This window comes from Marmota monax, unplaced genomic scaffold (genome assembly GCF_021218885.2).
Source record: "Marmota monax isolate L192 unplaced genomic scaffold, Marmota_monax_Labrador192_F-V1.1 WCK01_AAM20220418_F8-fsc00076, whole genome shotgun sequence".
Taxonomy (NCBI): domain Eukaryota; kingdom Metazoa; phylum Chordata; class Mammalia; order Rodentia; family Sciuridae; genus Marmota; species Marmota monax.
In genome coordinates, this window is record NW_026692843.1 from 2,405,421 (window position 1) to 2,432,689 (window position 27,269).

The 27,269-nt window shown below is 42.5% G+C and overlaps 2 protein-coding genes across 2 annotated transcripts; one reads left to right on the forward strand and one right to left on the reverse strand.

Moving 5' to 3' along the window:
* Positions 1-5,761: 5,761 nt before the first annotated feature.
* LOC124095526 (uncharacterized) lies at positions 5,762-11,794 on the reverse strand. The gene is given in 4 exon segments (XM_058580729.1): positions 5,762-8,321; positions 8,636-10,225; positions 10,227-10,295; positions 10,298-11,794. Coding segments are annotated over 3 exon segments (2,199 nt in total). The 5' UTR covers positions 11,228-11,794; the 3' UTR covers positions 5,762-8,321; positions 8,636-9,025.
* A 13,228-nt stretch (positions 11,795-25,022) lies between these two features.
* On the forward strand, positions 25,023-25,905 carry LOC124095609 (transcription initiation factor TFIID subunit 13-like). The gene has a single exon (XM_046448812.2). The coding sequence runs from the start codon at positions 25,078-25,080 to the stop codon at positions 25,450-25,452; it is 375 nt and encodes a 124-aa protein (XP_046304768.1). The 5' UTR covers positions 25,023-25,077; the 3' UTR covers positions 25,453-25,905.
* Positions 25,906-27,269: the final 1,364 nt, after the last annotated feature.

The window sequence follows — 27,269 nt, forward strand, 5'->3', positions numbered from 1 at the left end:
GTCTCTAAATAAAATATAAAAAAGGGCTGGGGATATGTCTCATTGGTTGCGTGCCCTTGGGTTCAATGTCAGGAACACTGCCCTGCCAAAAAAAAAGTTTATGTTGATTTCAAGAAGAATAGGTTGGGTACCAAGTTCAGTTCAGTTACTAGAAAACTAAATATGAGTTGAGTATAAAAGAGTCTTAGAAAGTTCCCCAGAAGAACTGCTCGTGTTGGAAGTAAAAGTGACTCCAGCCTTGGTCATCCAACAGCTGAGGTATAGAGATCTTGGTACTCTGGAAGCATCTTAGGAATTGTGTGTTCTGGATTCTAGGGAGCCATTACAGCTGAATGATATTTCTTCCAAAATCCAAGATGTCTGTTTTCAGCAGGATCTCCTCCAACTATTTGGAGGAAAAAAGACTGGATTCTTTTAACTTACTTAGAAGTCTGGAAATGCTTAATGACATGTTATAATTGTTTTTTCTGGAGTAGGAACAGCACATAAAAATCTCATCCCCAAATATTCAGGATATATATTTTAAAATTCCAGACAGTGGGACATTAACTGCTTCAATTTAAAAAAAAACAAAAAAAAAAAAAAAAAACAACTGTTTTAGAAACCCATACTTTAAGGAAATGAAAAAAAAAAAAAGAATCTGGGAGAACATAAAATAGAAATACAGTAGAAACAGTAAAGGTTATTAACTGCCTCTGGATCTGGTTTGCCTCGACTATAGGTTTCACTTCAGTTACTAAAAGATCTTCACTCTTTTACAAGGTTCTGCTTTGTCTTTCCCACAGCAAACTTGAATTCTGCCAGACAGGAAGCCTGAAGGCAAATGGCCCTGCAAATGTGGTACCAATAAATAATGGAAAATGTTTACTTTTTGACTTGATGACAAACAGATTTAAAAAAAGTCCTGGGATTTGGCCTGTCTTCCTCTTTACAGTGATTTTTGTGATGTCCTAAATAAGGCAAGAGTCAGGATGTGAAATACATCAGATCTGGTTACTTGGGGTTTCTCTGATCCCTGGAAATGGTTATTGGGGCACCCTCTAGCAGGAGGCCTTTGAACATCTACAGAGAGATGTTCCCTCGAATGCCAGATGTTACCCATGGTCAGAATATAGAAAAACACTTAGAAGAAGCTTTCCGTATGCAAAGATTTAGCAAAAGGAAGCTCATTGCAGCATATTTCTAATAGCAAAGAAACAAAATAACAGTCATGCTGATGATAGCCAAATGGTTAAATTTTGGTTCATTCCCCACACTAAATAGTCCTTGTAGCCATTAAAAATATTAAAATATTTCTTTCTTTCTTTCTTTTTTTTTATAAAGAGAGAGAATTTTAAATATTTATTTCTTAGTTTTCGGCAGACATTGTTTGTATGTGGTGCTGAGGATCGAACCCGGGCCGCACGCATGCCAGGCGAGCGCGCTACTGCTTGAGCCACAACCCCAGCCCTTAAAATATTTCTTGACATGGAAAGATGATTTACAGATTCTGAATGAAGAGATACAGGTTTCCAAATAGTGTGTTACATATGATCTGTTTGTGGGGAGGGAAAAAAATTAATGCAGGGTTTTTTGTTTGGTTGGTTTTAATGGTACTGGGGCCACATCTCCAGTCCTTTTTGCTTATTTATTTTTATTTTGAGACAGTGTCTCACTAAGTTACTGAGAGTCTTGTTAAGTTGCTGAGGCTGACCTAGAACTTGGATTCTCCTGTGTTAGCCTCCCTTGTCTCTGGTATTATAGGCCTGTGCTACCTTGCCCAAATTATAAGGTTGTTCTTGATATAAAAACTATTTGGGTCAGGTAGAGTGGCCACACCTGTAATTCCAGCTACTTGGAAGGCTGAAACTGGAAGACCATAAGTTCAAAGTCAATCTGGGCAATTTAGCAAGACCCTGCCACAAAAAAATTTTTAAAAAGGGGCTTGGGGTTGTGGCTTAGTTGTGGCTCAGTGGCAGAGCGCTTGCCTAGTATGTGTGAGGCACTGGGTTCAAATCTCAGCATCACATAAAAATAAATAAATAAATAATAAAATAAAGGTCCATCAACAACTTAAAAAAATATTTTAAAAAATTTTTTAAAAGGGCCAGAGATGTAGTTCAGTGGCATAGCCCTTGCCTATTATGCATGAGGCCCAGGGTTTGATCCCCAGTACTGCTAAAACAAACCTGGAAGGATACTTCCCTAAGTGTTAAATAGTGTTGTCCCTGGGTCATGACAGTAAGAGGAGTTTTTCTCCCATCTTTTACTTATATGCCCTTTCTAATTTTTTGGTAATAACTTTATACAATAAGTCTTCAGAAATGGTGGTCATTGATTATTTCATGTATATCACCCTAGAGGTGATTCTAGAAACATTCCTACTTCTCTGGGTCTCTTCAACACACTTCACTTGCCCAGATTTGTGATCAATAAAGAATCAAACTGGTTGCTGCCATTAATTTCCCTACAGTCCCACCTTTATCTCATTCCCAGGTAAAATCACAGACGTACACTCTGTTTTGCATTGATTTTTTTTTTTTTCTAGTAAATCTGGAGCTAGTTCAACTCTTCTTAGGTCAGAATTCATTTCCTAAATTTTCAAGAAGCACTTAAGAAAGGTCTTCAGAAAACGAAGGTGATTCAAAATTAGAGGAATTATGGTATTTTCCAAGGGCAAGGTGCTTACTACAACATGGATGTCTGGAGTCCAAAAATGTAAGAACAATTTCCTTGATCTTGTAGATACACCCTTTGCACGATTTGTGTGTCCTGCCTGTTGTTGTTCTTTAACACAGTACCCTTAGCGGCAGGTGGTGGTGGCACATGCCTATAATACCAGCAACTAGGGAGGCTGAGGCAGGAGGATCATAAGTTTAAAACCAGACTCAGCAATTTAGTGAGGCCCTAAGCAACTTAGCAAGACCTTGTCTCAAAACATAAAAAGGGCTGGTGTGTGGCTCAGTGGTAGAGCACCCCTGGGTTCAATCCTCAGTATACTCCCCAAAAATACTTTGGATATTTTGGACTGTATGAAGTATTAGAAGATGTCAGTCCTGGTTAGTTCAATCCACATATTGACAGGTCTGGGAGGCATTTACTTGTTTGGGACATTTGCTGGGGCCAACCAATTGTAGTTAATACAGCTGGGTCCATTAGGTCTCCACTGATTACAAACAGATGTGATTTAACTGTAATAGGATGTGGGTCATCCAAAAAACCTTTCTGACAGTTTTGAAGTATGAATATAGGAGGAATTGGAGAACAGTAAGTAACTACTCTTGAAAAATAAAGCACAAGTTCAGAACTCTGGCACACACACGATGGGAAGTTAAAGAGATGGATTTTTATGCAATTGGACTCCTGAAAGCATTCTCCATTTTCTCAGTCTGCCACAATCCTCCCCATTGTTCAAGGGCAGCTCAAGTGTTACCTCCTTTAGAAAAATAGGACTCACTCAGAGGATTGTACAACCTGAAAACCTCACTTGTACTCCATGCAGCACTAGACCCAAGCTAGAGCTAGACCCAGTGTGTCTTCTGGGAGGTGGCAAAGCACAGAGAGCAGGACAGTGACCAAAGGCATCCCAGAATTCCCAGAGCCTGACACTCAGTGGGTGTCAGTGGGTTCTGTTGCTTGAGTGTTAAAATAGGAACAGTAGTAAAAGGAGTCAAATAAACCAAATTGTGCCTTAGATATATTTGCTCCTGAAGAATTAGGCAATGAGACAAAGATAACCATGTGGAGAGGTTACTAACACAAATTCTGACTTTATTCAACTGCTCTTGTATTGAAGCCTTCTTGAAAAGTCCTACCTGGGCCTAGTGGGGCCACTAGGCAGTGTAGCAGGGATGCCTTGTATTCCAGAGGAACTCTACCCCATGTTAGCTGTGGCATCTGGAGAACCTCCCCAGCCTTTGAGGGCTTTCATTAGCTTACCTATTCTGCAGCATGGTTGAGAGAATTTAAGAGAAATGTATGTAAAAATATCTTTGCAAACTGTGATGCACCAAGTACACAATGATTGCAGCTGGCCTAGCCATGTGTTAGTGGCTTCCGAGTTAAAGTGACCTGACAAGCCAAGATCATCATCTAAAGAGATGATTGGCAGCCCCTGAAGGAATCTTGAAGGGCCAGGAAAGCAGTCCCCGGAGCAGCATTTCTCTCATTAACTGTGCTTCCTCCAAGGCCATATTGGGGTTCTGCCAACTGCATTTGAAACCAAAAACTGATGCAGCTTGCAGAATTGTCTGCTGTGTCAGGACAGGAAATGGGTGCAAATGATATTACCCAAAGAACAAAGCCTACCTTTAGAAATAACCATTGTTGGAATGGGGCTGTGGCTCAGTGGTAGAGCACTTGCCTAGCATGTGTGAGGCACTGGGTTCGATTCTCAGAACTGCATATACATAAATGAATAAAATAAAGGTTTATCAACATCTAAAAAAAATTTTAAAAAGAAATAACCATTGTTGTAGATTTCATCCTTTCATGATTTTTAAAAAATACTTGTGGCCTTTTACTTGGGCAAACAGGTGTGAATAAACCTTAAAAGTAGAGATTGGCTTATTTCATCCTTTAAAACAGTTATGATGATGCTCCTAATTTACCAAGTTGGCTGCATGACGTTTGCTTGATATACTGTGAGAGCAGGAAAATAATTTGAGCAAGACAAAAGATGTGATTAGTAACTAAGAGACTTAAGTCTGAACTAGTTACTGTATTCAGAATTTAGCTGTTTGATTTTCCCATCATTTATCAATGAATCAATCATTCATTCTTGTTTTTCTCTTTTTTAATGTTTAAAGACATACAAAAGGGAAAAGGTAATAAAAGAACCACTTTTTTCCCCCTCCTTTAGTTTGTAGAATCATCAACTATTTGACACTCTCACTTAATCTACCCCTCTTCCTTTGAGAAATTATTGCTATCTTCTTTGAAATCACACCCCCAACATTTCATCATTTCACCCACCCCTAAAGACTTCTTTGTATACATCTGAAAACTGAGGATATTTTCTTACACAAATGTAACCACATTATCAAATCTAATGAAGTTAATAATTCCTTAATAGTATCCAGTACTCTGTCCATGTTCCAGTGTTGTTGGTTGTCTGTTTGTCTGTTTGTAGTGGAGAGATGGTACTGTTGCCCCCATAAGCAAGTGACAAATCCCAGCCTCAATGATGGAAGCAGAGTAACATCATGGGTTTCCCTACATGATTTAATTAACAAAGTGCCAGTCCTGGGAAATAGTCCCCTGACTTTCTAACAAATCTTACCCAGTACTAAGGCTGAATTTTCCAGTTTACAGGAAATAAATGCACAGAAACAGATTGACCTATATCATGTGGAAGCCACTGGACAAATCAGTAACACACGACTTACTATGAGATGATTGGCCTAGTTTCTTCACAAAGTCAATTTCATGGAGGGGCCATTACTGATCAAAAAAGATTATAGAGGGGCTGGGGATGTGGCTCAAGTGGTAGCGTGTTCGCCTAGTATGCATGAGGCACTGGGTTCAATTCTCAGCACCATGTAAAAATAAAATAAAGATATTGTGTCCACCTAAAACTAAAAATAAATATTAAAAAAAGATTATAGAAACATCAGCTTTGTTTGGCTTCAACTTTGAAAAAACTGTTAAAAAATCTGGGGGCTGGGGTTGTGGCTCAGTGTACAGCACTCACCTAGCATGTGTGAGGCCCTGGGTTTGATCCTAGGCATCACGTTGTAAAGGTCGGGTGAGCGTCGGAGGAAGAGACCACCAAGAAACTGTCTCATGCAACAGCAAAGGGTTTATTGGGGGTCCAGCATGCTGGGGCTCAGAGCTCACTTGAATAGAGCAGAGAGAGAGCCCTGGGAACAGCTTAAGCAGAGCTTATATACTTTCCTTGGAGAGGGCAGGGACTTCACATACAGCATAGCCAATCATTGCACAGTTTCTGGGAGGGGTTGTTTTCGTAGAGCAACCATTTCCGGGAGTTGTTTTCAACTTCTACATGAGTTTCAGGTTCCAGGAAAACAGAACTTAATTCTTACATTCTTAACCTTTTCATTCCCCACTTCTTTTTCTGACTACTTTTAATCTTAAAAGTAAGAAATCATAATTACTGAGGGGTATCACACTCTATTTCTGCCAGTGAGGCATATTGTTGTCTGATTACCATAAGTTTAACTTGTCCAATTTGAGCTTGGAGAAAGGAAACTACACGGTTGAGCAAACAGGGTCCTACAGTTAGCAATAATATGAGGATTATTAATGGACCAGCCAGAGCTGATAAAAGCGTAGTTAACCAGGGGGACTGTGTGAACCAAGACTCAAACCACCCTTTTTGGGCCTCTCTCTCTCGCTGATGCTCTTTAAGGCATCTTCTTAATTTACTCATAGATTCTTTTACAACTCCAGTATGGTCGGCATAAAAACAACATTCTTCTCTCAATGCAGCACAAAGGCCCCCTTCTCTCATGAAGAGGAGGTCCAACCCTCGCCTGTTCTGTAAAACAACTTCAGAGAGAGAGGTTAAAGATTCCTGTAAAGCTGTGATGGAGGTTTCTAATATCTTTAAGTTTTGGTCTATTGCTGCTTCTAATTGGGTCATTTGTTGTGTCCCATGGACCAGGGCAGTGGTTCCTGTGCCCACCTCTGCAGCAACTCCTATTCCTAATAGGATGGCTAAAGTGAGGGATACAGGTTCCCAGCGGAACCGGGTTGTATGCCCCCCTATTTGATCTTCAAACGAACCTGCGTCATGATAGAGCACTCTGGGAAACATCTGCACCATTACACAATAATTTACAGAGCTGTTAAATACCTGGGCTGAAATGCAAGGAGTTAACCCTGAGTCACATGCCCACCAGGTTCCATTTTCAGCGGTAAGGAAACCCTGTGTGGTGCTAATTTTTTTTATCTGGGTACATAAGTGTTGTTTACTTTTAGGTGGGGACCCTATACATAAGCCTGCCCCGTTACTTCTGGGAGGGTTAACTTAGGATTTCCACCCCAATTACAGGAGGAACTCTGCACTTTTACTGCATAAGTCCCGTCAATTGCTATCCCTTCATAGTAAGGAGGAGCAGTGGAGAGACAGAGCCAACAAGACTGAGTGAGGTCTGGTTGCGTGGAATTCAGTACCGCAAAGGCTCCTTCAATTAGCCCCCAGGGGAAGGGGTTGACTTCACTCTGGATTGGGGAAGTAAACGAAGGTGAAACTTGAGGAGTATGGGAAAGTGAAGGGATCCTAGTAGATTTAGGTCTATGAGGCCCAATTCCTGGCTTGAGGGGATTGGGCCCTATGGCTAAGGGAATTTCTTTTCTTTCAAACCGGATAGTGAACCAAAGGCCAAAATCATATTCTGTGGTGTAAAATCGCATTCCATAGGTTTTTCCTGAAAGCCATGTCCAGATATTTCGGTTTCTTCCTTTGGAGGTGAAGGTTATATTTAGGGGGTTACATAGGCTACTTGTGTCACATGGAGTAGGGTCAGCTAGTCCAGAAGTCCCCGCTTGGGGGTCCCATTTAAATGGGAGACATTGTTCGGGACTTAACTTAGTATTATTTCTTCCTACCCGAATCAGACTATCAGGGGAGTTTGGGTTCCACCAGGCAGCCCCTGTATGCTCACATCCCCATGACTTACAGAAGAAGTCGGCTTCTCCCCCACACAGCCGTGACTGTTTGCGGCTTCGATAGTCCGCTGGGCAAACATAGTAATCTAGGCTAGCCAACCTGCATCTGGCTCACGTGTCCCTACATCCATAATGTTTGTTTCCATTATCTATGGTACGGAAGGGATTTAATGGAATTTTAGTGGGATCCTCTTCATCAGGGATATCCCAATAGGAAAGACCTATAGCCAGCTGACAAATGTCTGGGTGGAGAGATGGCCACCAGGTCCCTAAGGGGGCTATATGCGAGATAGACCATACTTCTTGTCCAGTAGGATTTGTGATCAGCCATCGCTGCTGAACGGGCTGATGAGGATTAGGACTACTGGTGGTCAAGGGGAGAGTTCATAGCCCTATCCACACGGCGAATACGCAATTTGAGAGGGTTACCAGTCTTTTCCAGTTTCCAGCCAGAGTCTGGACAGGGCGCAGGCTTGAGATGAGAGGCATGGATCCAGGAAGTGATTCCATCTACCTTTACCGCTGTAGGTGTTATAAGTACCACCTGGTATGGTCCTTTCCAGCGGGGTTCCAGGGATGACACCTGATGTCGTCTTACGTAGACGAAGTCTCCCACTTGATATCAGTGTGGAGTCCCTTCGTCGCCAGGTTGGTAGGCAGTGGCCAGCTGTTTCCACAGGTATCGCTGGGTTCTTTCAAGAGCTTTAAGTCTGTCAAGCAAGAGGGTGTGGAAGGGATCGTTAGATCTTATAGTTGGGATTAGGTCCCTTACTGGAGGAGGGGCACCATAGAGAATTTCATAGGGGGTGAGGTTACACAAAGAAACAGAGGGAGCATTTCTTGCACGAAACAGGGCATAAGGCAGGAGCATAGTCCAATCTTTTATGCCGGTCTCTAAGCTTAATTTCGTTAAGGTCTCTTTAATGGTTCTATTCATTCTTTCTACCTGTCCTGAGCTCTGGGGTCTATAAGCACAATGTAACTTCCAATTAATCCCCAGGGTCCTGGCTAACCCCTGACTTACCTGGGCCACGAACGCCAGTCCATTATCAGACCCTATTACCTTAGGCAGGCCGTATCTTGGAAAAATATCTTCCAGGATCTTCTTGACCACCATTTGCACCATTTCTTTGTTTGTGGGGAAGGCTTCAATCCATCCTGAAAATGTATCTACAAAGACTAGGAGATATTTAAGTCCATACCTTGCTGGCTTAATTTCAGTAAAGTCCACTTCCCAGAATTGTCCTGGTCTGGTTCCTCATAGGCACTTTCCTACAGGAAGCTTGGAAGGGTAAGCATTAACCAATTGACAGACCTGACAGGCTTTTGTTACCCGTTCAGCTATTTCCTTTTGCTGTGAGTCGGTTAGTGGAAAACTCTGTTCTTTTTTTTTTTTTTTTTTAATATTTATTTTTTAGTTTTCAGCGGACACAACATCTTTGTTTGTATGTGGTGCTGAGGATCGAACCCGGGCCGCACGCATGCCAGGCGAGCGCGCTACCGCTTGAGCCACATCCCCAACCCGAAAACTCTGTTCTTGATCCTTCAGGAATGCCTGCAGTTTCTTTGAACCAAGGTGAGTGAGTTGATGTACATTTTCTACTGACATAGTTAAAGCCGTGATTATAGGAGTTTTTACTGAAGGATTTAGAAATTCTACTTGGGGACCTTCAGGGTTAAAAGTTATTCTGGCCCGGAGCTTGGTGAGCAGATCTCTGCCCATCAATGGAGCCGGGCATTCTGGGATTACTAGGAAGGAGTGATGGACTTTTCCTTTCCCCAGGTCCATGGTCCTCTTAGTTGTCCAAGCCCGATATTTACTGCCGTTAGCCCCTTGAACTAGAGACCTTTTATTTGATAGAGGGCCCAATGGGGCCTTAAGGGATGAGTATACTGCCCCTGTATCCACTTCAAAGTTTACTGGGGTCCCCTTTACTTTAAAAGTTACCCTGAGCTCAGGGAGGGGATCCGAGCCCCGACTTTCCTAGTCATCCTCCAGAGTCAGAATGGCTGGCTGGCGTGGCTGTCTCTTTCTAGGGCACTCTTTGGCCCCGTGTCCTTTTTCTTTACAATAGGCACATTGCTCTGAGGCCAGGGGTGGCCTCTGGTGTGGGCCCAGGTATCCCTTCCTGTCTCTCTGTTTCTTAATTTCTGGCCTATTTGTTGTTGTGACCAGGACCTTAGTCAATGCCTTAGTCTGTCTTTTGCTTCTCTCATCCTCCCTTTGCTCCCTTTCTTTCTCCCTCCTTTGTTCCTTCTCTTCCTCAATTTCTCTCTTATAGTATACCTTCTCAGCTTCTCTGACTAAATCTCTCAAAGTCATATCTTGTAATCCATCTAAGCGTTGTAACTTTCTTTTAATATCCAGGGCAGCTTGCCCAATAAAGGCCATCGTGACAGATGCCTTTTGATCCTCTGCCTGAGGATCGAAAGGAGTATATCTCCTATATGCCTCCATAATTCTCTCTAGAAACATAGAGGGAGATTCATCAGGCCCTTGAATAATCTCTCTTACCTTGGCCAAATTAGTTGGTCGCCTAGCAGCCGCTCGGACACCCACTATTAGAGCCCGGCGATAAGTGGACAGATGCTCCCTACCTTTAAAGGTGTTGGGGGTCCCAGTTGGGTCGGTTCAAGGGGAAGCCGGCTTCGATTATGTTGGGAAGTTGTGTCGGTCGGTCGCCCATCTGGTCCGAGGATATTTTTTTTTAGCTTCCAGGAGGATTCTCTCTCGTTCCTCTGTCATGAAGAGAGTCCCTAGGAGTTGTTGGCAGTCATCCCAAGTAGGCTGGTGTGAAAACATCAATGACTCAACCAGACCTGTGAGCCGGGTGGGGTCCTCGGAAAAAGGGGGATTGTTATTTTTCCAGTTATATAGGTCTGAAGAGGAGAAAGGCCAATACTGGTAGGCTTGCATTTCTCCCCCATGGCCATCGTTAATCATTGGCCCGTAGGGACAGAGGGGGAGCATCACGGGAGCTCCAGGGTTTTCAATCATTCGCCGCCGGCGAGTTCCTTTAGCCGGGCCAGCTTCCTCCAGGGGAGGAGGGGCTGTGTGTGCCACGGGGGAGTCATCTGGAGGGTGCTGGGCCTGCCTAGCTTTCTCCAATGGCGGAGAGGCTGAGTCAGCAGCAGGGGAATCACTTAGAGGGCGTTGGGGGTTGGGGGACGAGGGCAGGGGATAAGGAGGGGGAGGAGAGTCCAGTAGAGTCAAATCTTGAGACTCAGGGAGAACAGAGGGTGGAGGAGGAGGAGGAGCAGAGGGTTTGAGAGATAGAATCGTGGGGGAAGGAGTAGGAGCGGGGGCAGGGACAAGGAAAGGCTTCACCCATGGAGGAGGAGATTCACAGAGGTCCTGCCAAGTTAAGATATATGGCTGTTGATCTGGATGGCTATGTGGCCCCGGCTGAAAGACAATATCTCTGACTTTTTGAATTAGTGGGAAGTAGAAAGAACCTTCTGGGGGCCATCCGACTCCAAAGGTGGGCCATTCTGAGGCACAGAGAGTCTGCCAGGTCCGGCGTTTTACTGAAAAAGAAAGATGCTGAGCCCTTAAGCGGACTTCGGTCCACTGATCAAGGGTCAGGGACAGAGGCATTGAAGTGCTCTGTCCCATAATGAAAGATACACAAACAGTGAAAGCAACGACACACGACACAGACAAGACAATAAAGACAGACAATGGACGTCCAACACTGAGACCAGGACTGAGTAGCTGGCAAAACCCGATGGGCTGGCAATACCGAATCCGAAACAAAATATCACCGAGTCAAGGACCTCGATTTCCCAAGTCCTCTGGGGCGTCCCCCAGGGACGTGGCCTGTGGTTCTGTGACACGTCTCTCAGCCACTGTTGGAGAGAGCTCACACTCTTCACCGACAGCCACTTTGCCAAGCCCTAACCTGAAACCTGAAACCGGAAAGAGGCACCTTACTTACCCCGAGAGGAGCCTGTTGGGGTCTTTCGTCCGCCGCTGCCGGATCTCGGTGGGACCTCCAGATGTAAAGGTCAGGCTAGCGTCGGAGGAAGAGACCACCAAGAAACTGTCTCATGCAACAGCAAAGGGTTTATTGGGGGTCCAGCATGCTGGGGCTCAGAGCTCACTTGAATAGAGCAGAGAGAGAGCCCCGGGAACAGCTTAAGCAGAGCTTATATACTTTCCTTGGAGAGGGCAGGGACTTCACATACAGCATAGCCAATCATTGCACAGTTTCTGGGAGGGGTTGTTTTCATAGAGCAACCAGATGATCAGTGCGCATTTCCGGGAGTTGTTTTCAACTTCTACATGAGTTTCAGGTTCCAGGAAAATAGAACTTAATTCTTACATTCTTAACCTTTTCAACGTAAAAATAAATAAAATAAAGGTATTGTGTCCAGGGCTGGGATTGTGGCTCATTGGTGGAATGTTCCCCTAGCATGCTGGGGGCACTGGGTTCGATCCTCGGCACCACATAAATGTAAAATAAAGATATTGAAAGAATGATCAAGGCTTGCTGTGGGAGAAAATGCCCGTTTATTGAGGAACAGCTCTGCCTATTTATAGAGCCGAGGGGGGCGTTTGACAGTTATGACAGTTTAATGGTTGAAGGGTTTGACAGTTAGCATGGGGTGCTTTTTGATTGGTGGTTAAGGATCATGTGAGCCAGCAGGGCTCACTATTGGACGTCAGGATCATGTGAGCCAGCAGGGCTCACCATTAGTGGGCTCTTCTTGGGGGATGGGGAAATTAGTCTTTGGAGCCCGGGTGACTCCCAACAGATATTGTGTTCACCTAAAACTAAAAAAATATTTTTTTAAAAAAAGGTATTGTGTCCAACTACAACTAAACAATAAATATTAAAAAAAAAATCTGGACAGTGAGCTGGGGATGTAACTCACTGGTAGACTGCTGTCCTAGTATGTGCACAAGTCTACACGTGTGCACTCTCACATGCATGTGTGCACACACACAGGACACTTGGAGAATGTGGAATAGGAAATTATTCTGAGTTTTCTTAGGTACGAATAATGGTATAAGTAAGAGAGACAATTTTTTGATCTGGGGGAAATCCAAGCTTCAGATTATATTCAAATTGCTCAAAACATATGCAAGCTGGTCATGATGGTGCATGCCTAAAATCGGAGCTGCTGGAGAGGCTGAGGCAGGAGGATTGTGAGTTCAAGGCCAGCCTCAGGAACTTAGCAAGACACTGTCTCAAAATAAAAAATAAATAAAAAGGGCTTGAGATAGGGTTCAGTGGTGGAACACCCCTGGATTCAATCCCCAGGACCCAAACAAGAGGAACCAAATGAAAACACACACAAGCAGAAAATGACAATGACAGATAGTTTCAACAATTGTTGAATCTGAGTGATAGGGACACAGGTATCTATGTATTATTCTTTCAACTTTTCTGTACATAGGGCATTTTACACTTTAAAAAATGGGGGAAATATGTAATAAGAATTGTAATGCATTCTGCTGTTATATATAAATAAATAAAATGTGGGGGAAATAATGAAAACACAAAAGGGCAAATAATCCCAGATGGTATTTTTAAAATATGCAATGACTGCTATGGAATATAAGCAAATAAAGAAGTAATGAATTGGGCTGGGATTGTGGCTCAGCCGTAGAACACTCGCCTAGCATGGGCGGGGCCCGGGTTGGATCCTCAGTACCACTTTAAAAAAATAATAAATAAAGGCATTGTGTTGTGGCCATCTACACCTAAAAAATAAATTTAAAAAAGAAGTAATGAATTAATGTATTTTCTCTAATTCTTGAAATAACCTAAAATATATAGCAGATCCATCCATCCGTCTCACAGACTAATTGCAGAAAAAATGGAGACCTGAGTTAAAACCAAAACTTCCCTCCTGTGCCCAGCTGAAATTGCCACCCTACAGAATAAAGAGCTGAATAAAAAGTTGTGGCTTTAAGCTACTATGTTTTGGGGGTTAATTGTTGGACAGCAATTATTACCTGCTACAGGTGGGAGCAAACTTGGGTGTTAATATTGAACATTGGTGGAAGGTGAGGAAATCCCACTGTGCATGACCCTCTGCATGGAGCAGAAAATACATCAGCCTGGATCCTTCAACCCCAAAACTGGGAAGAGTGGAATAAAGCACCCCACCAACTGACCAAGCTGGTCAGCATCTGGGTCACCAAGGAAAGGCCCAAGGTTGGAGTCTCCAACATCCCACCATGGCCACAAGAGGGCCACTGCTGCACAGTAGAAAGAACCCTGAACACCTGTGATCCCAGCTACTTTGGAGGCTGAGGCAGGAGGATCACAAGTTTCAGGTCAGCCTGGCAACTTAGGGAGCCCTGCCTCAAAATAAAAAATCAAGAAGATAATACCAGACCTTAAACTATACCACAAAGCTATAGTAACAAAAATGGCATGGTATTGGCACAAAAATAGACATGTAGACCAATGGTACAGAATAGAAGACACAGAGACAAACCCACATAAATACAGTTATCTCATACTAGACAAAGGCACCAAAAATATATATTGGAGAAAAGATAGCCTCTTCAACAAATGGTGCTAGGAAAACTGGAAATCCATATGCAGCAAAATGAAACAAAAGCCCTATCTCTCACCACATACAAAACTCAAAGTGGATCAAGGACCTAGGAATCAGACTAGAGACCCTGTGCCTAATAGAGGAAAAAGAAGGCCCAAATCTTCATCACATTGGATTGGGCCCCGACTTTCTTTACAAGCTTCTAAAGCACAAGAAATAAAATCAATAAACAGGATGGATTCAAGCTAAAAAGTTTCTTCTCAGCAAAAGAAACAACAATGAGGTGAAGAAAGTGCCTACATTTTTGGAGCAAATGTTTGCTACTTGCAGGACAGGTAGAGCACTAATCTCCAGGATGTATAAAGAACTCAAAAGAACTTAACACCAAAGAAACAAACAACCCAATCAATAAATGGACTAAGGATCTGAACAGACACTTCTCAGAAGAATAGATACAATTGATCGACAAATATATGAAACAATGTTCAACATCTCTAGTCATTAGAGAAATGCAAATCAAAACTACTCTAAGATTTCCTCTCATGCTAGTCAGAATGGCAGTTATCAAGACTACAAACAACAGTAAGTATTGGTGAGGATGGGTGGGGGAAGGCACACTCATACATTGCTGATAGGACTGCAAATTGGTGCAACCATTCTGGAAAGCAGTATGGAGATTCCTTAGCAAACTTGGAATGGAACCACCATCTGACCCAGCTATCCCACTCCTCAGTCTATACCTAAAGGACTTAAAATCAGCATACTATAGTAACCCAACCACATCAATGTTTATAGCAACTCAATTCATAATAGCTGAATTGTGCAACTAACCTAGATGCCCTTCAATAGATGAATGGATAAAGAAACTGTAGTATAGATAATGATGGAATATTACTCAGCATTAAAAGAGAATAAAATTATGGCATTTGCAGGTAAGTGGATGGAGTTGGAGAACATCATGCTAAGTAAAGTAAACCAATCCCCCAAAACCAAAGGCTGAATGTTTTCTCTGAGAAGTGGATGCTGATCCATAATGGGGGTGGGGGGAATGGGAGGAATGGAGGAACTTTAGGTAAGGCAAAGGGGAGGGAGTGGAAGGGAGGGGGCATGGGGATAGGAAAGATGGCAGAATGAGATAGACTTCATTACCCTAGGTATATGTATGACTGCACTTGTGGTGTGACTCTACATAGTGTACAACCAAGGAAATGAGAAATTGTGCTCTATTTGTGTACAATAAATTGAAAAGCTTTCTGCTGTCATGTATAACTGATTAGAACTAATACCAAATAAATTTTAAAAATAGAAAGGAAGAAAGAAAAAGAAGTAAAGAAGAGTTGAGGGTGTATCTCAGTCATAGAATGCCGGTGGGCTCCATTCTCAGTACCAATGACAGAGACCCTGAACTGAAATGCGGAGATGAGAAAATTGTAATTTTGAGCAAAACACCCACTCCAGTTTCTTGCTCTGCAAGTAAGAGGTGGCCATAGATGACTTGTTAGGTTCCAAGTTTCAGTGAATCCATCTTTCTGGAAAATTCCAAGTCAGTGTTTATAAATCTGCTTGAACAGAGGGGTCCCACCACTGAGGAAAACCTCCTGGAGCAGAGACTCTGCCAGAGGACAAGTCTTCCTCTTCTCTGACTCCGTCTTATGTCCAAGCTTGGCTTTCTGTAGTCAGAGTCTGATCTGCCTCCCAGCTGTAGCTCTGCAAAACAATCGGTCCAATGTGCCCTTCTCAGTAGGGGCAGGTCTTGAGAGAGGCCATTCTCAGACTTCAGAAAGATGAAGTGCTGGGCACAGCCTAGCATGGAACAGATGGCTGGAGGCCCCAGAGGGCGGGTCCATGCATCTACATATCCGTTCACTTTACAAATATCCAAGTGCCTGCCATGTTTTACTGTGATGTAGGACTGATGAGGCTGGACATCCAAGGAATTTTCAGCAAGCAGGTTTATGTTTCAGCTGCAGTGGTCCAGAGGGGCTAATACTTAAAAATTTCTGGACCCTGAGTCTGGAAATTCTTTGAATTTTATATTCAGTGGAGTAGTTACATGTCAGTAGATGAGTACATAACAATTAGTCTTTGTCCCATACTCTTAAGATAGACAAAGGTTTTATAAGATTAAAATATATATATTTTTAGATGTTGATAGACCTTTATTTTATTCATTTACCTATATGCAGTGATGAGAATCAAATCCAGTGCCCCATACATGCTAGGTAAGCGCTCTACAACTGAGCCACAACCCCATCCCTTGTAAGTTTTTACCAAGAAAACAGAGACAGTATCTTTTGCATAGCAACTAGCTCTCTTTGAGACAGACTCTTTAACACCCTTGTCTGCAAACCTGGCACTTACAAAAAAAGGAAGCGTCAAACCACAATGCCCTCTGCAGAGAAATCCTGTGGACATTCTGTTGACACTCTGTAAAAATCTTTGTGACAAGAAGCATAATTATGGGGAGGGTCTTCGGAGAAGGTTAATTATGGCAAGAGTCTTTTGGGTGAGGGTACTTGGTCTGCTTCATTCTCCCCTTTGATCATGAACATTATTTAGTCCTTTAAATCAAATCCTCTTCTCTGGTGACATTTCTAAAAATAGCTTCAATTGCTGAAGTCCATGGGGCCAGCAGCATTTTGAAAGTGTAGTTCTCTTGGACAGTAGTCACTAATTAGTGTGACGAACTCTTCCTGATTTTCCAGAGATTTCCAGGCTTTAGCATCAAAATCCCATGTCCTGGATACCCTTAAATGGGTCATCACATAACCTCTTGTCTAACTGAACTCAAGGGTCCAAATGGCATTTAAAGGAGAATGGTTTTAGCCAGTCTTGGTGGTGCACACCTGGAATTCCAGTAACTCATGAAGCTGAGGCAAGAAGATCACAAGTTCAAGGCAAGCCTGGGCAGCTTAAGTGACCCTGCCTCAAAATAAAAAAAAAAAAAATAAAAAAGGGTTGGGGTATAGCTCAGTGGTAGCATACCCCTGGATTCAATTCCCAGAACCTACCAAAAACAAACAAACAAAAACAAAAGGATGGTAGTTTAGTAGGACACCCTACAACCTGCTTCATGGACTGTTCTTTCCTGAGAAAAACTGGCAAAGCCTGGTAACATCCTGGGTCAATCAGGGTCAGGAAAACTCTGTGATTCCCTTGTGGGCTGTATGGACGGGAAGAAATGAACACACATGGATGAACAGTCACCTTGGGTTACAGAAAAGCCGAGAGAGAAAATCCACGAGGCAGGGCAGGGAGGAGGTTTGCCGTCCTCGCACTGGTGTCTGCATAATCCCTTAAGCTGGTGGGTCCCACAAGTAATCCTGACCGTCTTACTGTCATGGGTGTTCTGGGAGCGGGGCCTTCCTGTCCTCTTTCCTCTCAGAGCGAGGCATGCTCTCTGCCTGCTCGCTCCTCCCCAGGTTTCCTCTGTGGTCCAGCTTGGAGGGTTCCCTGGTCGTGCAGCTCTGGCTTCTCTCCTGAGCCCCTCCCTCCAGCACATCAGGGGTCCCAGAAAGCACCACAGGGTTTTGCACCAACGTGTTCCCAGTGGTGATACTGACCCCCACTTTGGTCGGAAGAAGAATAAAAGGTTATCTAACCACAGATGGGTCCAGCCCAGCACTGCCCTGTAGAATTTCCTGTCATGGTAAAAATGTTCTCTCTTCACTGTTCAGTACAGTTTGCTTCTAGTCACATGTGGCTACTAAGTACTTGAAGTATGACAGGCAAAACTAAAGAACTGAGTTTTAAATTGTCTTCGATGTTAACTAATTTAAATGTAGATCTAAATCCCTGCAGCCATGTGGTTTATGGCTACCATATTGGCCAGCTACGATGCTGTCCTTGTTTTCCAAGGAGGGGACAAGGAGTAATCTCAAACTCATAAACCAGTGAAAGAGCCAGAGCTTAGACCTCCTATCTCCTCTTACAGCTGCATCTGCTCCTGACCATGATAGATTCAGAGGATGCCAGCCCAGGGAAGGACAATGGACATCGTCTTGGGCAGCATTTGTCCTGATAAAAGTAAACAAAGAACAGGCTGAGGCATTCGCTCTGCAGCCCTCACAGGCCTGGCATACTGCTCAGAGAGCGTGCTATCTTCTGTCCAACCTGTGATGCCCTTCACGTGTCCTGCCACCTTGATGCAGGCAGACCAGAATAGGTAAGGATAAGGGGACCTCACTTGGGGCAGCTGCAATCTTGGTGACCCTTTTTCTGACCAGCATACTCCTTCCCCTGCCCAGCTCGGACAGGAAAGGCTACATCAAGTGGAGGTCCAGCCCATCTCTGCAGCTCACACACACATCCCACCTGCTCATTCCCTCAGCCTGCCCAAGTACAGGTACCCAGGTGGAGGATCAAATTAATCCCCTTCTTTATCCGGAGGCTGGCACTCAAATCTCCATCCACCCAGGGAGAGTGGGCAGAGTTGTGGGCAGGACTGAGTGACATTCAAGCCCTCAGGAACAGGGGGCAGGCGGGAGAGAACCCTGGCACCTCTCTCTAGCCATCTGCTCCAGACCAAAGCCATGTGAGTACACCATGCCTCACAGATGCTGGAGAGGGTGCTCTAGGCACCTGGGGACCATGTGGGACCAATTTCCTGCCCTGTTTCCTTAGTGCTTCTCTCCTCTCTTTTTTTTTTTTTTATCCACTCTCTCCTCTTTCTCCTTTTTTCTCTTTTGTTTATCAAAGTGTAGCATAAATACAGAAAAGTGCCCAAATAATAAACACACAGCTTGTTGGAGTTTCACAAAATCAACCTACTTATATAATTGGCACAAAGCTGATGAAATAGAACAGACCAGAACCTAAGAATGCCCCTTTCTGTCCACTCAGGTCATTAGCCCTGCTCTGCTGATATTTCCTGACATCTTTTGTGTGTTTATCAACTAGCCTGCTTCTTTCACTCTGCACTCTGTTCCTTAGACTCCTTGTGGAGTCCAGCAGTTGTTCAAATGCTGACAGGGAATTGAGAATTTTCAGGGGATGTGCATGCCAATGCTGCAGGTCTACTCCTTATCGTGTGTGTTTTGGTAACATGTTGTAAGCCTGCAAGCATTCCCCTTTAGCAGGTGTAGCCAACACTTTCCGCTGTGGTCGCACCCCTACAGTCCCAACAGTACAGTTCCAGGACTGGTTGCTGCCCACACTTGGTGTGGTCAGTTGAACCCATGTGAGCCACACCAGCTAGTTTGAGTGGCCATTGTGGTTTGCAGTTGGTGCTCCCTGGAAATTAAGAGGATGAGCGGTTTTCCATGTGTTCACTGGGCATTTGCAAAATTTCTTTTGTGAAGCTTTGTTTGAGGCTTTGACTGTTTTTCTACTATTTGTCTGCCTTTTTCCTACTGATTTGTAAGAATTCATGTATATTCCAGACACTAATTTTTAAGATACATATGTATGTGACTTCACTTTTTACTCCTCTAACAGTGTTTTTCTTTTTTTTTTCTGAACAAAAATTTTTTTTTTAATATTTTTTTAAGTTGTTGATGGACCTTTATTTTATGTTTTTGTATGTGGTGCTGATAATCGAACCCAGTGCCTCACACATGCTAGGCAAGCGCCCTACCACTGAGCCACAACCCCAGCCCGTAAATCTTTTTTTCTTTTCTTTTCTTTTTTTTTTTTTTTTTTCTCGTGGTGCTGGGGATTGAACCCGGGGCCTCGTGCATTCAAGGCAAGCACTTTACCAACTGAGCTATATCCTCAGACCCCAAAATTTTTAATAATAATCTAATTCAATTTGCCAACTACTTTTCTTTATAGTTAAGTGTGTTTTTGCATCTTGTTGAAGAAATTTTTACCTATTCTGAGGTCATAAAACTTTTCTGTTGAGATTTTTCATAGATGTTTTAGGGCTTTAATTATTCACTCTTTGATTTTTGTACATGGTGTGAAGTCAGGGTTAATGTTTTGTGTGTTATGTGATCTAAAAGTCAAAGTTTAATTTTCCCTCCCAAAATACAATTGACTCAGCCCTAGTTATTAAAGATGACCCATTCCCCTTTTTCAAATTGTCACAATGGTCACATAGCCAATGTAGATCTGTTTCTGAACTCTCTTTGTTCCAGACTAATTTATCTTCTGTAGGCTGATCATAACTGTTGGAGTAGAAATCTTTGAACTTTGTTCTTGCCCTTTCTTGGCTCCTTGCATTTCCATATGAATTTTAGAATCAACCTATCAACTTCTACAATCCCCCAAATAATCTTGCTGGGATTTTTATTACATTGAATCTATAGATCAGTTGAGAAGAATTGACATCAATGCAATATTAAGTTTTCTAATCTATGAACCAGATACATCTGTCTATTTATTTAGGTCTTTTAAAAATTTTTCACACTTTTGATTTGTATTCTGTGAAGAGGTCTTATATAGCCTAATTAGTTTTTTAAAATTTTTTTTTTGTAGATGGACACAACATCTTTATTTTATTTATTCATTTTTATGTGGCACTGAGGATTGAACCCAGTGCCTCACTCTTGCTAGGCAAGTGCTTTACCACTGAGCTACATTCCCAGACCCCCTAAATAGTTTTATTCCAAGGCATTTGATGTCGTTTTTTTCATGTGTGTTTATATATGTGCATATACATTTATTATTGTAAGTAATATTGTGTTTTAAATTTCATTTTCTATTTATTTGTTCCTATCATTGAAGTGCAAGTGATTTTTTTGTGACATTGACTTTGTATTTTGCAACTTGCTAAATTCATTTATTAGTCTAAAAAGGCTTTCTCTTGACTTCTGGGTTTTCTGTGTATAATCATGTTTCCTATGGATAAAGACCATCTTATTTCTTCCTTTCCAGTCTTTATACCTTTTCCTCTTTTTTTTCCCTTTTCACACTTAGGTCTCCATTATAATGTCAAACAGAAGTGTTGGTCTCATTCCTGATCTCAGAAAGAAAATTTTTAATATTTCACATCAATAATATACTTACTATAGATTTTCACAGATATCCTATCAGAGTGAGGAAGTTTTTAACTTTTCTATAAACCTATTCCTAGTTTTCTGACATTTTCTTCTTATTACTATCAATTTATATTTAATTTTATCAAATTTTTATTTGATTATATGTGGTAAAGCACATTGATTGACTTTTTTGGGGGGGTGAGATACAGGGAATTGAACCATTGAACCCAGGAGTGCTTAACCACTGAGCCACATCTCCAGCCCTTTTTTTATTTTTTATTTTGAGACAGGGTCTCACTAAGTTGGCTTAGGGCCTCAGTAAATTGCTGAGGCTGGCTTTGAACTTGTGATCTTCCTTTCTCAGCCTCTTGAGCCACTGAAATTTCAGGCATATGCCACTGCACCGGGCGATGTTGATTGATTTTAAATGTTAAACAACCTTTCATTTATAGAATAAACTAACTTTCTTTTTGGTTAATTTTTAAATGTTAAAACAATCTTTTATCTGAAAGATAAACCAACTTTCTGGTTAGAGGTATTAGCCTTTTCGTACATCACTGGATTTTGTTTGCTAATATTTTGCTAAGGGATTTTGCTTCAGTTCACGACAGAGATTCACTTGTAATTGTTCTTTTTTGTAATGTCCTTATCAGGTTTTGAAATCAAGGTCATATTGGCTTTATAAAATGAGTTGGGCGGTGTCCCATCTGTACTGGAGCTCCTCAGCACTCTGCAGAGGGTGGCTGAGGACATGAATCTGAGTGTGGCTGTCTCAGGTTTGACCATTCTCAGTGTCCCCTTTGTGAGTGTGAGCTGCTGCAGGCCTTCGATGCTGTGGAGACATCTGCCTGTATTCTCCAGAAGAGTTTATGTGACATTGGAGCTTTTTAAATTTTTTCTTAAATTGTTTGAAAGAATCCCCTGGTGAAGCCTTTGTAGTTGGAGATGGAGGGGTTGTCTTGTGTGTGAAGTTTTTTATTCTGATTCAATTTATTTAGTAGATGGGACTTCCTCATATTCTTGTTTTTCACACAATTTGTCCACTTCGTCTAGATTTAAAATTGTTGACCTAAAGTTGTTTATATCATTATACTATTTTTAAATTTTTTTTTTTAGAGGGAGAGAGAGAGAGAGAATTTTAATATTTATTTTTCAGTTATTGGTCGACACAACATCTTTGTTTTGTATGTGGTGCTGAGGATCGAACCCAGGCCGCACGCAAGACAGGCGAGCGCGCTACCGCTTGAGCCACACCCCCAGCCCTATATCATGCTATTTCATCTTTAAATACTGCCGTGCATATTTATTTCCTTAGGTTGCGGGATCTTGCTATATTTTATTACCTGCTGTATGATAATTATGCTCCCTTTGTCAGTATTGGTAAGGTTGTTTTCTTGATCAGTCTTGCTGTAGATCTATACATTATGTTTTAAAAAAGAAACAACTTTGGCTTTGTTGTTTTTCTCAAATGCACATTTAAAGAAATCAATTTCCACTTTTATCTTTATTATTTGCTTTTTTCCACTTTATTTGAATTTCACTTATTATTGACCTTTTTCTAGCTTCTGTGATGGACACAGCCTTTGCTCTTTATTGGAATTACACAAGTTTTGTGTTTACCCATATATTAACAATTTCTGACAAATTTTACTCCTTTGTATAGATTCAGATTTCGTTCTCGTATCATTTTCCTTCTTCCTGAAAAATTGCCTTTTTTTTTTTTTTTGTTTTTTGTAGATCGGGTCTGCTACCAATGGATTCTCTTGGCTTCCCTTTCCCTCCATCTGAGAAAGATTTTTATGTTGGCTTCATTTACAAAAGATACGTCTAGCTAGGCGTGGTGGCGCATGCCTGTAATCCCAGCGGTTGGGGAGGCTGAGACAGGAGGATCATGGGTTCAAAGCCAGCCTCAACAATGGTGAGGTGCTAAGCAACTCAGTGAGACCCTGTCTCTAAATAAAATACAAAATAGGGCTGGGGGTGTGGCTCAGTGGTTGAGTGCCCCTGAGTTGAATCCCCTGTACAAAAAAAAAAAATACATCTACTAAATATAGAAATCTAGTTTATAGGCTTTTTGCTTTCTGTACTTTAGAGACATTTTTCTGTTATCTTCTGGCCTAGACAGTTTGTGACAGAGGTCTACAGTCATTGTTCCTTTGTCTCTGATGTGCTTAAAATAAACAACTGTGGCTGGATTTTTAAATTTATTTATTTAGTTATCTATTTATTTATTTAAGTAGAGATAGGGTATCACTATGTTGCCCAGGCTGGTCTAGAGCTCCTGGGCCCAAGTGATCCTCCCACCTCAGCCTCCCCAGTGCTGGGAAAAGCAGCCTCCACCACAGCACCATAAGGCTGTTTTTAAGATTTCCCCTTTTTGGAGCTGGGGTTGTGGCTCAGTGGTAGAGTGCTTGCCTAGCATGTGTGAGGCCCTGGATTCACCACATATAAATAAACCAAGTTAAAAATCCAACGCCCTGAGTTCAATCCCCAGCATGGCCAAAAAAAATTCCCTTTTTTTGATAGCCACAGTGGCACACCTGTATGTAATTCCAGAGACTCAGGAGGCTGAGGCAGGAGAATCACAAGTTGGAGGCCAGCCTCAACAACTTAATGAGGACTTAAGAAACTTAGTGAGAACATGTCTCAAAAGAAAAAGAAAAGAAAGACCGAAAAAAAATTCTTTTATTACTGGTTTTCATCAGGTTGACTATATAATGTGCTTTGGCATCTTGCTAGGGGTTGTTAAGAATTCTGGGTTCGTGGCTTTATAGATTTTCACCAAATTTGAAAAATGTTGTCATTATTTCTTCAAGTGTTTTTTTCTGCCTTCACTCCTCCCTTTCTGAGAATCCAACTAAACAAATGTTCAACTACAGAATATTGTCCCACAGGTCACAAGGTTCTATTCCCTTTCGTGTGTGTGTGTGTGTGTGTGTTATATCCAGTTTCTCTAGTTGTTTGCATTGGGAAAATCAGCATGTTCAAAACAACTGTATTACAGCTAGAAGCAGAATCCCTGATGATCTTTGCACCAGGCTTTACTGCAAGTAGGTCAGAACTGAAGAGCCAGTTGCAAAGAGCTGGAATGCCCAAAGCACATGCAGACAGGATGCGGGTCTGGGCAGTGGTCTCATCTCCCCAGTAGACTCAGACCCACTCAGGAGTCTCGGCGATCTGACTAGTCGGTCTAGGAATGCATGTTGGATAAGTAATTTTACTCTTGGGGAGACTTTGAGCTAGATACTAAGCTGCTTTCCATACCTGTGAAGTAGGGAGCAGGACACCCACCTTTGGCTGGTGTGGGAATTAAAGTGTGGCTAATGTGTGTGAAGCAGGGAGCACCGGCCAGCCATGAGGAAACAGGTGGCAGTGGTGGCATTGATGCTGTCGTTGAAATCACTGGGTCTCCGTCCTTAGCATTTTGCAGACACCAACCACTGGGAAGGGCTGATAGGCTGTGGCCTGGCTCCCGAGCTGTCAGAAAGAACCCTGGGTGGAGGCACGGGGAACTGCTTGTCCCATCCCAGAAAGGGCTGCCCTCCCAGCCCAGGGCGGTGTGCAGCCTCTGGGCAGGAGCAGAGCAGTCCCAGGATGGCAGTCCAGGTTGGGCTTGGCGCTGCTCCCCAGGCACTGCTGGCTGAGTCTTGCCTTCTCCAGCCTGTTTCTTCCCAGCCAAGGTAGCAAAGCGGGCACACAGTGGGGCACCAGCCTTTCACTTGGCCCATGGCTTGGCTGGGGCCAGCAGGTAGGGACTCTGCAAGGCCAAACCATCAAGTCCATTAGAGGACATTTCTGTTGCCTGCGGTGGGGCCGGGCAGGCTGTGAGAGAGCACTCACCGTTTCAGCCTCCTCCGGCTTATCAGTGGTTCTTCCTGGGGCCGCACTTTGCAATCTTCTGGGGAACTTTGGCCGACACCACCATCAGGCCCCAACCTGCAGTGCTCCTGATCTGCCTGGTGTGCAGCAGGCTGGGCCCTTGGTGTACTTTAAGAGCTCTCTAGGCGCTGTGGGCTGGCGGGCTAGTGGGATGGCAGATGAGGAAGAAGACCCAACCTTTGAGGAGGAAAATGAAGAAATTGGAGGAGGTGCAGAAGATGGACAGGGAAAAAGAAAGAGACTTTTTTCTAAAGAATTACGATGTATGATGTATGGGTTTGGGGATGACCAGAATCCTTACACTGAGTCAGTGGATATTCTTGAAGATCTTGTCATAGAGTTCATCACTGAAATGACTCACAAGGCAATGTCAATTGGAAGACAAGGTCGAGTACAAGTTGAAGATATCGTCTTCTTGATTCGAAAGGACCCAAGGAAGTTTGCTAGGGTTAAAGACTTGCTTACCATGAATGAAGAATTGAAACGAGCTAGAAAAGCATTTGATGAAGCAAACTACGGATCTTGATAATTTTTGTACTTCATGAAATTTCATTATATTCTGTGGAAATCATATATGATAATTGTGTATTTTGTTCAGTAATGTCCTAATATCTAGGCATGTAAATGAAAGATGGAGAAACAAAGTTTTCAGCCTTTATTTTCATGTCTTTGATTTTAGAGTGATCCTTGAGCCTTTAATTGCCTGCCTTTACATGACTATACTTGAATTACTTACTGAGTTTAATGACTACACGTAAGTTAAAGTACCTTACAAATTATGCAGTTCCTTCTGACTTTTGACTATCTAAAGGATGAAGTATTTATGTGTTAGGTATATTTGTGCCATTATAAGCTATACTATAGCTGTTTAATATGTGAAATCTAAGTGTCATTTTGACTATGACAGCTGAGACATATGCCTTACATATTCTGAAGTTTTTAGACAACAGTGGTCTGAGATGTTATTAAAGATAGTGAACTGGTTTTCTTTTAAGGAGATGATATTTGAAACTACAAGTTTTTTGTAAGAATGTTTATGTGTCTTAAATGATAATTTGTTTTAATATTTTCTAAAGAGTGATTTTTTTATTTTTATTTTTTTAGAAACTTAAAAGTTTCATGTTGATGCTTCCATGTTGAAAGACTTTTTTGATTTAAAACCTTTTGGACTTAAAGTTACTTTTTAAGTTTTAGAACTCATTTTCCCAATCATCTACTTTCAGGAGCAGGAATGGCAATGTTTAATGAGCTAATGGTAGGATAAGCATTTGGGGTAATGTTTTTTTAACATATTTGTAAGTACTTGTGGAAATGTGTAGTTGACTAAAACTGTATGTAGCTACAAAAACCACTTTTGTAGTTCACAGTATACAGGTTTTGTGTGAATTTAGCTTACTGCATTAAATTATTGCCCTTAGCTTAAAATAAGGATTAAAATTGCATTTAAAGAGATCACTGAATGTTACTGTTTGTGAAACTGAGCTTTTTGATTCTACTTATAAATAGTATCTATAAATCAGTACCTGGGAAAATTTTACTTTCTTAATCTATTGATACAAGGAATAAAGTATAAAAAATTAAACAGAAAAAAAAAAAAAGAGCTCTCTAGCGAGAGCAGTGAGCAGTCAGGGCTGAGGTGCCAACCCAAGCTCGTGGTATGTCCTGTTGAGAATGAAAGGGGCCCTGAGCACCTCCGTGCAGCCCTCTCATCTTACACAGGGAAGCTGAAGCTGAGAGGCCCCTGGGCCTATTTCTCGCCGAGCCTGTGGCCTGTCCAACCTTCCCTATGGAGAGCACAGCATGCCAGCCAGCCAGCATCTTAGCCCCAAGGCAGGACAGGCTGACGGGAAGAGCCCAGGCCCCCTTGTCCATGGCCATTGTCACTCACACACACCCAGGACCTGCCAGGCTCTGTGCAGGCCCTTCACCTGCATCCTGCAGGTGGCATCACCCACACTCTGGTGATGACGCTTGCTTCAGGTCACACAGAAGGAAGTGACCCAGTCAGGAAGCATCCTGGAGCTGCCTAATTCTGAGACCCGAGCATTCCCATTCATCCTCTTGGGTCTTTTCAGGAGGGAGGAGCAAATACCTGCCCCTCTGAGCCTCAGTGTCTCTGACAACCCAAATGCCATCTGTCCTTGGTGCAAAAAAAATTTCCAAAAAATCCTGCCCAATGATGGCCGAGTTTTTCCCAGCCTCACCTCAGGACAAGTACCTATTCATTAGCAAATGTCTGCCATTAAAAGAAAATGGTTGTCATTTGACACCCATGTGTTCCCTTTCAAAATGACAGATTAATATTTATCTCCCTCCTGAAAAAGAGTCTGAGCACACGTCTTC